Raw genomic sequence first — 13277 nt, 5'->3', positions numbered from 1 at the left:
TGGGGCCTGGGGGGTGTCTGTAGTATGCCTGTGAAGTGCCACGTGTTTCCCGTGTTTAGAACATTCCCTGCACAAAATGACATTAAACGGAAATAACATCATTTAAAACTGCTTGTGGTTTTAATGTTATATCTGGTTCCTGCAATATGGTTAAAAATCATTGAGAAAAATGGCATGGGTAGCCCTCCCTGCCCATTACCAGCCCCTTTGGTTCTTGTACGCATATTAAGGGGAACCCCGTACCCATATTAAAAAAAGGAAATGCGTGTGGCCCCCAGGCCCTATATACTCAGAACAGCAGTATACAGGCGGTGCAAACAAGACAGGGACTGTGTAGGTTTGTTGTGTTAAGTTGAATCTGTTTGTAATTTTCAAATGGTACATTTTTAAAGTGTAGCTGCAATCAAAAAAACAATTTTTAAGCTTTTTGGAAAACATAGGGAAGGGTTATCACCCCTGTATAATTTGTTTTGTCGAACATCTTTTTTCATCTCACTTGCTGTTGTCTCCTTCTGTTTGCAAGTAGGAGATGTTTGTAAGTTGGATGTTTGAAAGTAGGGGCCTGCCCTATATGCTCTGCAGAAATGGCGGAACAAGGTGTTGGTTTTGCCACATTGTAAGCCCTCAAAGTGACTCTTGGTGGGCGCTGGAGCACCCTGCTGTGAACGATTATATCAAGAATTGTAATTACATGCCATTGTTGAACAGTGGTAGAAAAATTGACCTTTGGTGGTTGTGGTGCTGGTGCCACAACACTATAAGTCCTCACAGTTACTCTGGGTGGGCACAGGAACGGGCCCTCCTGTGAAATATTATATCAAGAATTGTAATTACATGTCCCTGTTAAACAGGGGCAGAAAAATTGGGCCTTAGGCGCTGGTGCCACAACACTGCAACCTCTCCCATATACTCTAGTTTTATTGCAGGAATTAGCCCTGCTGCAAAGCATTGCATCAAAAATTGTAATTAAACGCCCCTGTTAAACAGGGGCAGAAAAATTGGGCTAATGGCATCACCCAGAACCAGAAATATTCTTCCAACATATCAGCAGAGGAGGAAGAGGATAGACAATCAACATAACAGGACAGCCACTCAGCATCAGCATAGGCAGTCTTGAAGGGATGTGATATTTAAAAAAAAATGATTCGGTTACATCAGCTTCAGGGGGTTGGTTGCTGTGGGTGATCCAAGACTGATTCATCTTGATGAAGGTCAGTCGATCAACTGATTTGGTGGACAGGCGCACCCTGTGATCGGTAACAAAGCCACCAGCAGCACTGAAGGTGAGTTCCAAAAGAACGCTGGATGCAGGACAGGCCAGTAGCTCAATTGCATACTGTGCAAGCTCTGGCCAGTGATCCATCCTCAAGACCCAGTAAGCCAGAGGATTTTCGGTGGGAAAGGTGTCCAAGTCTGACCTTGCCCCTAGGTATTCCTGCACCATGTAAATCAGATGCTGGTGATGGTTGCTGGAACCGATCATACCTTTGGGCTGCGGACTAAAAAAATCAGACGGCCACCTTCTCCACCACTCATTCTGACCGATGCCTCAGCAACACGTTGTCCAGGACCAGGAGTTTGTAACCTCCCAGTCTCTGGGAATGCGTTGCACAGACCTTTCTGCAAGGCCTCCCGGAGATGTCTCATCCTCTGCTCCCTCTGCGATGGCAAGATAAGGTCGGCAACCTTACCCTTGTACCGTGGATCAAGGAGAGTGGCCAGCCAGTAATGGTCCCTCTCCTTGATCCAAAGAATACGAGGATCCTTCCGCAGGCTTTGCAGGATCAGGGAGGCCATGCAGCGTAGGTTAGCTGAGGCATTCGGTCCGGAGTCCTCTGGGTCACTAAGGACAACATGATCCGCAGCTACCTCCTCCCAGCCACGTACAAGTCCACGTGTTTCTTGGGACTGTAAATCATCCCTACAAGACTGCTGCTGCTGAGTGCCAGCCTCCACCTCCATGCTGACACAATCATCCTCCTCCTCCTCCTCATCCTCTTCCTGTGTGATGGGTGGCACAGCAGGAACACTGTCTGGATAAAGGGGGGCCTTGAGAGGCAAGGAAGTCCTCCTCTTCCTGCCTCTGTTCTGCCTCAAGTGCCCTGTCCATTATTCCACGCAGCGTATGCTCCAAGAGGTGGACAAGAGGTACAGTGTCACTGATGCATGCACTGTCACTGCTCACCATCCTTGTGGCCTCCTCAAACGGTGACAGGACAGTGCATGCATCCCTGATCATGCCCCACTGGTGTGGTGAGAAAAAACTGAGCTCCCCTGACCCTGTCCTGGTGCCGTAGTTGCACAGGTACTCATTGATGGCCCTCTGCTGCATGTGCAGCCGCTGCAGCATGGCCAACGTTAAGTTCCACCTGGTGGGCATGTCACATATAAGGCGGTTCTTGGGCAGGTTCAACTCCTTTTGGAGCTCAGTCAGCCGAGCACAGGCATTAAATGATCGGTGGAAATGCACACAGACTTTCCTGGCCTGCTTCAGGACATCCTGTAAGCCGTGGTACCTGCCCAAGAACCGCTGCACCACCAGGTTAAGGACATGAGCTACACAGGGCACATGGGTCAGTTGTTCCTGTCGGAGGGCGGAGAGGAGGTTGGTGCCCTTGTCGCAAACCACCATTCCTGGCTTAAGCTGGCGTGGCGTCAACCACCTCTCGGCCTGCCCCTGCAGAGCTGACAAAACATCCGCCCCAGTGTGGCTCCTGTCCCCCAAACAAACCAGCGCAAGCACGGCATGGCATCGTTTTGCCTGTGTACTTGCGTAGCCCCTGGAACGCCTACGGAGCACCGCTGGTTCTGAGGACAGAGCACTGGAAGAGGCCATGGAGGAAGAAGAAGAGGAGGGGGTGGAGGAGAGAGGTGTGTCACAACCAATAGTAGCATTTTGGAGGCGTGGTGGCGGAACAACCTCCAACACTACTGCACCTTGTCCTGCATCCTTCCCAGCTGCCAGAAGAGTGACCCAATGGGCCGTGAAAGACAGGTAACGTCCATGTCCATGCCTGCTGGACCATGAGTCAGCGGTAATATGCACCTTACCGCTGACCGCCCTCTCCAGCGAGGCAAGGACATTGCCTTCCACATGCCGGTAGAGAGCCGGAATTGCCTTCCATGAAATAAAGTGGCGTTTGGGGACCTGCCACTGAGGAACCGCACATTTTACAAACTCACGGAAGGGGGCCGAGTCTACCAACTGAAAAGACAGCAGTTGAAGTGCTAGCAATTTAGTCAAGCTAGCATTCAACCGCTGGGCATGTGGATGGCTGGGAGTGAACTTCTTTCGCCGGTCCAGCAGCGGGGGCAGGGACATTTACCTGCTATAATCGGACGTGGGTGTACTGCTAGCAGAGTGCCCGGAAGCACTTGGCTGTGACACACCTAATTCTACACCTTCATTCCTCTAAGAGCAGGTTTCAGAGAGGACTGAAGGTCTAGTGGGGTTGGAGATGCCAGCTGATGAGGAGCAAGGAGAGGTCCGCTTTATTCTTTGGTGTGGGTCTTTGAGGTACGCTTGCCAACGAGCTGCATGGCAGGTCAACATATGTCTGGTCAAGCATGTGGTGCCCAAGCGGCTGATGTTTTGGCCACGCGAGATACGCTTGAGACATATGTTGCAAATAGCAGCGGTGCGATCTGATGCACTCATCTCAAAAAAGGCCCACACCAAAGAACTTTTAGAATAACGCGCAGAGACAGCGCCCTGCACAGGCGGAGCTCTGCGGTGTGATTCAGTCGGTGTACTGCCCCTAAGCTGGCCCCCGGAGGGCATCCTGCCTCGTTGGACATGTGCCGCCTCCTCCTCCTCCTCTCTTACCAGGCACCCACGTGGAGTCAGTGCCCTCATCATCCCCTCCCTCTTCATCGCTGTAGCAAACCTGGCAATATGCTGCAGCTTGTGGAACATGACTGCCAGATTGCTGTCCTTCTTGAGCATCCCCTCTCTCTGCATTCACGCTACTGCCTTCCTCTAGCTGAGTGTCATCATCAGAGCCTACAAAACACTGGGCATCCTCCTGGAGCATGTACCCAACACTGTGCTCAAAGAGTTCTGGAGACTCCTCAGGAGGACGTGGTGGGTCTAGGGAAGGAGTCACTGATGATGACATTGAGAGGAGGGAAGACGATGCGTTGGCAGCTGCTTTGCTAGTACCCTGAGACTGGGTGAGAGAGGATGAGGAGGATGAAGAGGGCTTGGTCATCCACTCTACCAAGTCGTTGGCATGTTGCGGTTCAACATGTCCAGCTGCCGAAAAGAAGGACAAGCGTGTCCCATGGCTGATGACAATGCACCGCGTCCATGACCAGCACTGTTGTCTCTAGACACAGAGCCTGCTTGCCCTCTTATCGGCTCGCGCCTGTCTGCCTCTCCTTGCTGGCCTTCCAGACATGGTAATGGCCTGAAGGGAGTTGGGTAAAACAGCAGTTGGGTAGTGTATATTGTGCTGGAGGCACACAACACCCACTAACTCCTGCAGATGCCTTTAGTATAGAACACCAGAGATAAAGGGGTATACTGTAATGGAGTCGCACAACACCCACTAAGCCCTGCAGATGGCTCTATTAGAGAACAGCAATAAAGGGTAGATACAGGTGTATATTGTGCTGGAGGCACAAAACACCCACTAACTCCTGCAGATGCCTTTATTATAGAACACCAGAGATAAAGGGGTATATACAGATGTATACTGTGCTGTGCTGGAGGCACACACTACTTCCAATAACTCCTGCAGATGGCAAGTGGGCTCAAATAGAGAAGAGCTATGTAGGTGGATATAGCGGTGTGTACTGGGTACAGAGCACGCAGACAGCACGCACAAGCTCCTAACACTACTGACTGCAAGCTCTATTATAAAAGATAGATCACTAGCTATATAGGTGAGGTGAATATAGCGGTGTATACTGCGGTCAGGGCACGCAGACAACAACCACTACACAACAGCAAGATCGAAAATCGGCCGATAACGATCAGTGTATACTGTGTTGAAGGTACACAGAACACCCACTGCTTCAGACGCCAACACACTGCACAAGGCCGCCACGCTGGCGGCCTTATATAGTGTGGGGCGTGTACTACACAGCCTGAGCTACGATTGGCCACAGGCATCCTTCCTGTGGCCAATCATGGCTCTCCTCGCTGCTGGCGCTGTGATTGGCCAAGCATGCGGGGTCACAGTGCATGCTTGGCCAATCATGAGCCAGCAATGCACTGCGATGACGCAGTGCATTGTGGGCCGTGAGCGCCACGCGAAGTTGTCGCTTACGGCCTATAATGTTCGGAATTCGCCGAACGGGCGAACAGCCGATGTTCGAGTCGAACGTATGTTCGACTCGAACACGAAGCTCATCCCTACTCCTGATGCACGTAGTGCAGGTATCCACAAACTTCTTGCAGTCCTCCCGCAACTGATCCCACCAAAAGGTACGTTGTACCAAGTCGGTGTTCTTGGTGATGCCAAAGTGCCCGGCGAGTGCGTGGTCGTGACATAGCTCTAAAACTGTTACCCGTAGGCCCTCGGGAATGTAGATCTTGTCTTTGTGCCACAGTAACCCATCTCTGGCCTGTAGTTCTGGTTCGGGAGAAGGTATTTGCCCCACGGAGGCTTGTCTGAGTCAGGAAAGAAGGTCTTCCTGAAGCAGAAGGAAATTCCCAGGAGCGAGAATGGTGTCTGGAGGAGAAATTTCTTGGGACTTGTGGAACATCCGTGACAAGGCATCTGGCTTAACATTCTTAGAACCTGGGCGATAAGTTACATGGAAGGTAAACCGGGAGAAAAAGAGTGCCCACCTGGCTTGTCTCGGCTTTAATCTTTTTGTGGATCTCAAATACTCCAGGTTCTTGTGGTCGGTGAATATTAAGATCGGGTGAGAAGCTCCTTCCAGTAAATAGCGCCATTCTTCCAATGCAGATTTAATTGCTAACAATTCCCGATCTCCTACATCGTAGTTCTTCTCGGCTGCTGATAGCTTGCGTGAGAAGAAAGTCACGGGATGGAGCAGGGCCCTGGCTCCTTGTCTTTGGGACAATATAGCCCCTACGGCGATTTCAGATGCATCCACTTCTAGAACAAATGGCAGGGAGGAATTTGGATGTCTTAAGAAAGCTTCTTGGACTTCAGGGGTCCATCGGAAACGGGTCCCTTGTTTTGTTAGCTGCATGATTGTTGCAACAATTGCCGAGAACCCTTTCATGAATTTGCGATAAAAGTTGGCGAACCCGATGAAACATTGGATTCCTTTCCTGTCCGCAGGAGTTGGCCAATCCAGAATCGCAGCGATCTTCTGGGGGTCCATCTTAATACCTTTGCTGGAAATGATCAAGCCCAAGAATGGTATACTTTCCTGCTCAAATTGGCACTTGTCGACTTTTGCATATAGGCCGTGTTGTCGGAGCCGGCCCAACACACTCTTGACATGCCTGCGATGGGATTCGAGGGAAGAAGAAAAGATTAAAATGTCATCTAAATAAACAACAGCAAATAAGTCCAGAAAGTCCCAGAGCACATCATTGATAAAGTATTGGAAGGTGGCAGGGGCATTACACAACCCGAAGGGCATCACCAAGTAATTGAAGTGTCCAAATCGGGTACGAAAAGCGGTCTTCCACTCGTCTCCGTCCTTGATACGGACCAGATTGTAGGCCCCGTGGAGATCGAGCTTAGTGAAAATGATAGCGGTCCCCAGTCTATGAAACAATTCCCGGACTAAAGGAAGAGTGTAACGGTTCTTTATTGTAATGTTATTCAATTTGTGGTAGTCCACACAGGGTCAGAGGGTGTGGTCTTTCTTCTCGACAAAGAAAATAACCACGCCTGCTGGGGACGTGGACGGGCGAATGAACCCTTTCTTCAGATTTTCATCGATATATTCTTTTAGCTTCCCTTGCTCTACCTCTGTCAGGGGAAAAATCCTTCCAAACGGGATTTCGGCTCCAGTGAGCAGTTCAATGGGGCAGTCATAGGCTCGGTGGGATGTAAGCACCTCTGCCTTTTGTTTACTAAACACATAGAGTAACTCATGATAAGCTTCAGGAATGGCCTGATGTAATTCGACTTCCGAGTCTAGACATAACAAGGTGGATGGTCTCAGAGGGTCGGAAGAACCACAGAACTTCAGGCAGTAAGGTGAAGAGAAAGCAATTTCCCCCGTGGCCCAGTTTATGGCATGATTGTGGGCCTGCAGCCATGGCATACCAAGTATTACGGGAAAGAGTGGAGAGGAAATTATGTCCATACGAAGGAATTCTCGGTGAGAACCGGAGATAACAGCAGGTAGTGGGGCAGTCTCTTGAACTACAGGGCCAGATTTGATAGCAGACCCGTCGGCCAGATGAATAGAGAGTCCATGGGTCTTAGGCAGGAAGGGGATCTGGTGTTTGGCAGCAAAAGATTAATCCATAAAACAACTGCATGCCCCGGAATCAATAATGGCGGGTGTCTGTAAAGTCTTTTCTGGGAGCTGAAAGGAGACAGAAAGGGCAAAGTGAGATGAAATCTTGGTTAGAGGATCTGTGTAACCAGAAGGCATAGATGGGTACTTACAGAGCTTTATAGGGCAGTTCCTGACGTAATGTCCAGATTCCCCACAATAGAGACACAGATTATTATTCTGACGTCGTTGACGTTCTTCAGGGGTAAGAGACGGCCGCAAGACCCCAAGTTGCATTGGCTCAGGTGTGTCAGAAGTGGATGCTGGTCAGGGTGGGTGTAGATGGCTTGGAACTCTTGGAAGCATCCAGAATCGACGAGAGAAACCCGTGGCCCTCTCTGCCCTCCTTTCTCTCAGACGTCGATCGATCTATATAGCCAAGTCGATCAGCGCATTTAAAGTCTGTGGAACACCGACTCTAGCGAGTTCGTATTTTAGGGAATCAGAGAGTCCCATGCAGAACTGATGACGAAGGGCAGTGTCATTCCAGTTTGTATCCACACCCCATCGCCTGAACTCGGCCACATAGTCCTCTGCCGCTCTTCGTCCCTGCTGGAGGGTCCGCAAGGCAGTTTCTGCAGTCGCTGAAAGTTGAGGGTCTTCGTACAGTTGAGCCATTGCGTCAAAGAAGGTGGTGAGATTGGTCAAGGCTGCATCCTTCTGTTCTAAGAGGCGGTGAGCCCAAGTCTGGGGGTCTCCGGTAAGTAAGGACACCACAAAGCCCACCTTGGTGGCTTCCAAAGAAAAGGTCCGTGGTTGGAGGGTGAAATACAATTCGCAGGAGTTGCGGAAGGCCCTGAAGCTGCTGTGGTCCCTGGAGAATCGCTCAGGTGTAGGAACTCTAGGTTCCAGAGGAAGCATCACAACTGTAGGTGTCGGTCCTGCTTCGGCTAAAGGAGCTGATGGATGAGGGGCTCCCAGGGTACTGGAGGGGTTGGATAGGGCGAGCACCCGTTCTTCCAGCTAGGTGTAGCCCTGCTGGAGATTGTTAACTGCCTTGGTAAGTCCTGCCAGGTGTTGACATGTCCCCGCTCAGGCTCAGACATGGCTGTCTGCTACTGTCATGTACCTAGTGGTTTTGAGCCCGAATTGCAGAGAGAGGCCTCCCTTATGGCACCCACTACCGGTTCCCTGGTAAGGTAACGGGACACAGGAGTAAGGAGGGGCACGGGTGCCTGGCAGGATCAACAGACCGAAAGGGATGAACAGACTGGAACAGCTCGGCCGACTGGATCAGCTCGGCCGACTGGATCAGCTCGGCCGACTGGATCAGCTCGGCCGACTGGATCAGCTCGGCCGACTGGATCAGCTCGGCCGACTGGATCAGCTCGGCAGACTGGAATCAGCTCGGCAGACTGGAATCAGCTCGGCAGACTGGAATCAGCTCGGCAGACTGGAATCAGCTCGGCAGACTGGAATCAGCTCGGCAGACTGGAATCAGCTCGGCAGACTGGAATCAGCTCGGCAGACGGAATCAGCTCGGCAGACGGAATCAGCTCGGCAGACGGAATCAGCTCGGCAGACGGCAGACGGAATCAGCTCGGCAGACAGAATCAGCTCAACAAACTGGATCAGCTCAGAAAACTGGATCAGCTTAGCAGGTAGGATCGTCAAACAGGCCGGGTCAGATATCAGGCTGGAAGCGAGGTACAAGGGAGCAGGCAGAAGAGTAGTCACAGACAGGCCAAGGTCAGGTATCGGGCTGGCAGCAAGGTACAAGGGAGCAGGCAGGAGAGTAGTCACAGATAGACATGTGCATTTTGTTTCGTTCCGAATCGAAATTCGGACAAATTTTCATTATTCAGACATTCGGATGCATCCGAATTACCGAATTACAATGCTAACAAATTCAAACGAAATTCGAATCAAATTCGAAAAATTACATTTTGCGACCCGAATTTGGAGCCATGTATCTCGGGGCCACTTATAGCTAGAAACACCAAATTTGGTATGCAAACACAATAGAACTAGCACTACAACATATTCAAATATCCTAGTTTCTAGCACCAAGTGACCTCGAGTTACGGGGCCCCAAACTCGGATCACAAAATGTCATTCTCTGCTACAGAAAAGTGCTTGACATTTTGCAACCCTATTTTGGGGCCCCATAACTCGGGGTCACTTGGAGCTAGAAACCCCATTGGATTTGGATATGTAGTAATGATAGTTCTACTGTGTTTGCATACCAAATTTGGGGTTCCTAGCTATAAGTGGCCCCGAGATACGTGGCCCCAAAGTTGGGTCGCAAAATGTCATTCTCTTCTGCAGAAAATTAATATAAATTAAATAAGATGTGTGTTTTTTTTTGCACTGGTACACTGCAAGTATGAGAAGTTGATGTGACAGATGTATATAAGTAACTAACCATCTTCCAAAATTTCTAATTCAAATAGAAAAGATAAAAAAAACTATAATTGAATAGTATATAATAGTTTAATAGTAAATATAATAATTTTATAATTTAATAGAATAAAATAGAAAGAATATACAACCAGAGGATGCTGGGACTGTGACATCATAATAGGTGGGGACATCATCCGGTGATGTCCCTATATAAGTCGCCGCGTGCCCGGTCAGAGCCACTGTGAGCGGAGGACTCGACGAGGCAACATCTGAAGAAGAAGAGAAGAACAGAACAGAAGGCGGCGGCGACAGAAGACCGGGCCACCGCCTGTAAAAGAGCTATAAGAAGGCGCGGTGGCCCGGCAGAAGAACCGAAGAGGGGGGACAAGACCCCCAAAGTCGGAAGAAGAGGGCGGCGGTGAGGAAGAAAGCCGGACTCCTCCGCTAGTAAAAGAGCTACAAGAAGATAGCGGAGGAGTCCGGCGAGAAGACCCCCGAAGACGGAAGACCACCGAACCTGTGCAATAAACTATTTTATCCTGTGTGTTGTGTTTTTTTTGTACTTTATTTTACAGGTGAATGGGTAGGGGTACATTGTACCCCATACTCATTAACATAGGGTGGGGGGGCCGGTATCCGGGGGCCCCCTTATTAAAGGGGGTTCCCGGATTCCGATAAGCCCCTCGCCCGCAGACCCCGACAACCAACGGCCAGGGTTGTCGGGAAGAGGCCCTTGTCCTCATCAACATGGGGACAAGGTGCTTTGGGGTGGGGGGGCCACGCGACCCCCCCTTCCCCAAGGCACCCCCCATGTTGAGGGCACGCGGCCTGGTACGGCTCAGGAGGGGGGGCGCTCGCTCGCCCCTCCTTTCCTGGCCGGCCGGGTAGCGTGCTCGGACCAGGGTCTGTTGTGGACTTGGGGGGGACCCCCACGCCGATTTTTTTCATCGTTGGGGTTCCCCTTTAAGTCCATACCAGGTGGCGGGGCCAGCGACGTCTCCTTCGCGGGCCCCGCCTACCTGGAGACCCGCTCGAAATGAGCGGACTTTTCTCCGGGCGGGAAAAGTCCGCTCATTTCAAAAGTACGGCGGACTGGCACACACACGGCAGGATTGTCCGCCGAAATGCGAGTCCGGCGGGAAGATTGGAGTGCAAAACTACTTTCTAAGTCCTCCGTACTTTCGGGTCAAAAAAGTATACCGGAGGCTACACACGGGGGATTGTCCGGCGGACTTGAGTTTGCCGGACTTTTCCACCCGCTTGTTTGATCGTGTGTACGCGGCATAAGAGTACCTGAACTTCCTTCCTAACCCTCTGATCCTATTTTGAGAGACTGTTTGTTGTCTACGTTTTGCAAATAAAAATCCCTTTATGCGGATCTGTCGTCAGTCTCTGAGTTTACTGGGCCATCTACCACGGGAACCCCTAGACACAGATCGAGGAGGAGAATGTAACGGTAAGCCCAATCAAACCAGCAGCTCCTTCGGGGGTCAGTGCTACATTACTAAACCTTCTTGTTTTTTCATCACATAAGGTACTCTTACGGAGATGTATGGAAGTTATCTGGTGGCTGTACAGGAGAGGAGTGTGGAGGGTATGACAGACGGCAGTATCTGCAGAATGAGTGTGGAGGATATGACAAGGGACAGCATGTACAGGAGAGGGGTGTGGTGGGTATGAAAGTGGGCAGTATGTGCAGGAGAGGAGTGAAGAGGGTATGACAATGGGCAGTATGTACAGGAGAGGAGTGTGGAGGGGATGACAGTGGACAGTATGTACAGGAGAGTAGCGTGGAGGGCATGACAGTGGGAGGTATGTACAAGAGAGAAGCGTGGAGGGGATGACAGTGGGCAGTATGTACAGGAGAGGAGCATGGAGGGGATGACAGTGGGCTGTATGTACAGGAGAGGAGTGCGGAGGGGATGACAGTGGGCGGTATGTACAGGAGAGGAGTGCGGAGGGGATGACAGTGGGCAGTATGTACAGGAGAGGAGTGCAGAGGGGATGACAGTGGGCAGTATGTACAGGAGAGGAGTGCGGAGGGGATGACAGTGGGCAGTATGTACAGGAGAGGAGTGCAGAGGGGATGACAGTGGGCAGTATGTACAGGAGAGGAGCATGGAGGGGATGACAGTGGGCGGTATGTACAGGAGAGGAGTGCGGAGGGGATGACAGTGGGTGGTATGTACAGGAGAGGAGTGCGGAGGGGATGAAGGCAGCCACACCTGTGTATATCAAAGCAACTGCATATGTTTCTTTAAAACTTTCAACATCTCACCTGTTCTTTCTTTGGTTTTCTGTATCTTCATGATTGTTTCAATCTTGGTGTGGCCAGTTGGTGAGAAGTGAACTATGGAGTGCTGGCTTTCATGTTCTGTCACAACCTCCTCCTCCTCTTCATTCAGCATCCTGCAGGTGAAGTAGCAATGGATCGATATATTACATTCATTTGCAACGTTTTACACTTTTCAAACATTTTTACAATATTGTATTTTCTCTGTTTGAATGTGAATCCTAAACTTCCAGTCAATGTATCTTTTGAGAATTACTTACCCAGCTTTCTGAGTAGATACAAGTTTCGGAAAAGAGTATTTCTTAACTGTTGGTAAGGACCATGGTCTTCATTTGGCCATAGTAGGTCCGTCGGCAAAGTGGGCAACTCTTTTGCAAACTCTTCTGCAGAAGATGATTTTTTTTTCAGCCTCATGCCTCAGCCGATGCCCATTGGCACAGTTGGGCACATACCAACACACGGCATTCAAAGCTTTCATTTTGCAAAGTTTTAGTTTTATTTTACCAACACATCAGTGCCTTGAGGTAAACTCCTTATCATTGGTTCCCATTCTTCTTTATTTCCTCCAGGAGGCCCAAAAAGTCAGGTCTGAACAGGCTTGATAAAGGGGATAGTTTGGCTCCCAAAACGTTGCCTTTCTTCCTTACTGTGGTGTCCATGTTGCTTGCAAAGAAATGTATTCTCTGATTGTGTTTTAAAGTGTTGCTCCACTTTTGCAGTCAAAGCCCCACTATACTACATTAAAGTAATATTAAAGAACAAAAAAAACACACGTCATACCCGATCCTCTTTTTCTCAGGTCCCCCCCGCTGGCACTCCTGGCTCCTCCCCCCTTGACCAGTGCCCCCAAAATCAAGCTGCTTGCTATGGGGGCACTGGCGCATGCTTGCTTCTGAGCCATGCTCCATAAACCACATAGAGAAGTGGCTTGGTCCTGCCCCTGCTCTCTCTGTGATTGACTCAGGCTCTCTCATGCACATCGGTGGATCGAGAAGGGGCCCAGGTGAATGTTGGTGTGGGGGGGGTGCAGCTGCTGCACACAGAAGCTTTTTTACCTGCATGCATGCATGTAAAAAAAAAACTCCAGCCTTTACAACCACTTTAACTTGCAATGCAGTACCCTTGCCTTGAGATCTTTAAGCCACACAGGGCGAGATTTGCTATAACTGGAGAGTGCAAAATCTGGTGCAGCTCTGCAAACAAA

General features: G+C 50.3%; 1 protein-coding gene across 1 annotated transcript in view; it reads right to left on the bottom strand.

The window, feature by feature from the left end:
- The window catches only part of LOC143948006 (rho GTPase-activating protein 6-like), a 203079-nt gene that overhangs the window by 7204 nt on the left and 182598 nt on the right, over positions 1–13277 (bottom strand). Inside the window, exon 11 of the mRNA XM_077465170.1 lies at positions 12059–12189. Coding sequence (XP_077321296.1) covers positions 12059–12189 — 131 coding nt within the window. The remainder of the gene's footprint in view (positions 1–12058; positions 12190–13277) is intronic.

Source organism: Lithobates pipiens, unplaced genomic scaffold (assembly GCF_037356315.1).
Source record: "Lithobates pipiens isolate NorthernLeopardFrog02 unplaced genomic scaffold, aLitPip1_a1.2 Scaffold_1, whole genome shotgun sequence".
Taxonomy (NCBI): Eukaryota; Metazoa; Chordata; class Amphibia; order Anura; family Ranidae; genus Lithobates; species Lithobates pipiens.
Note: the sequence above shows the minus strand (reverse complement) of the source record. Positions and strands in the feature narration are given on the sequence as shown.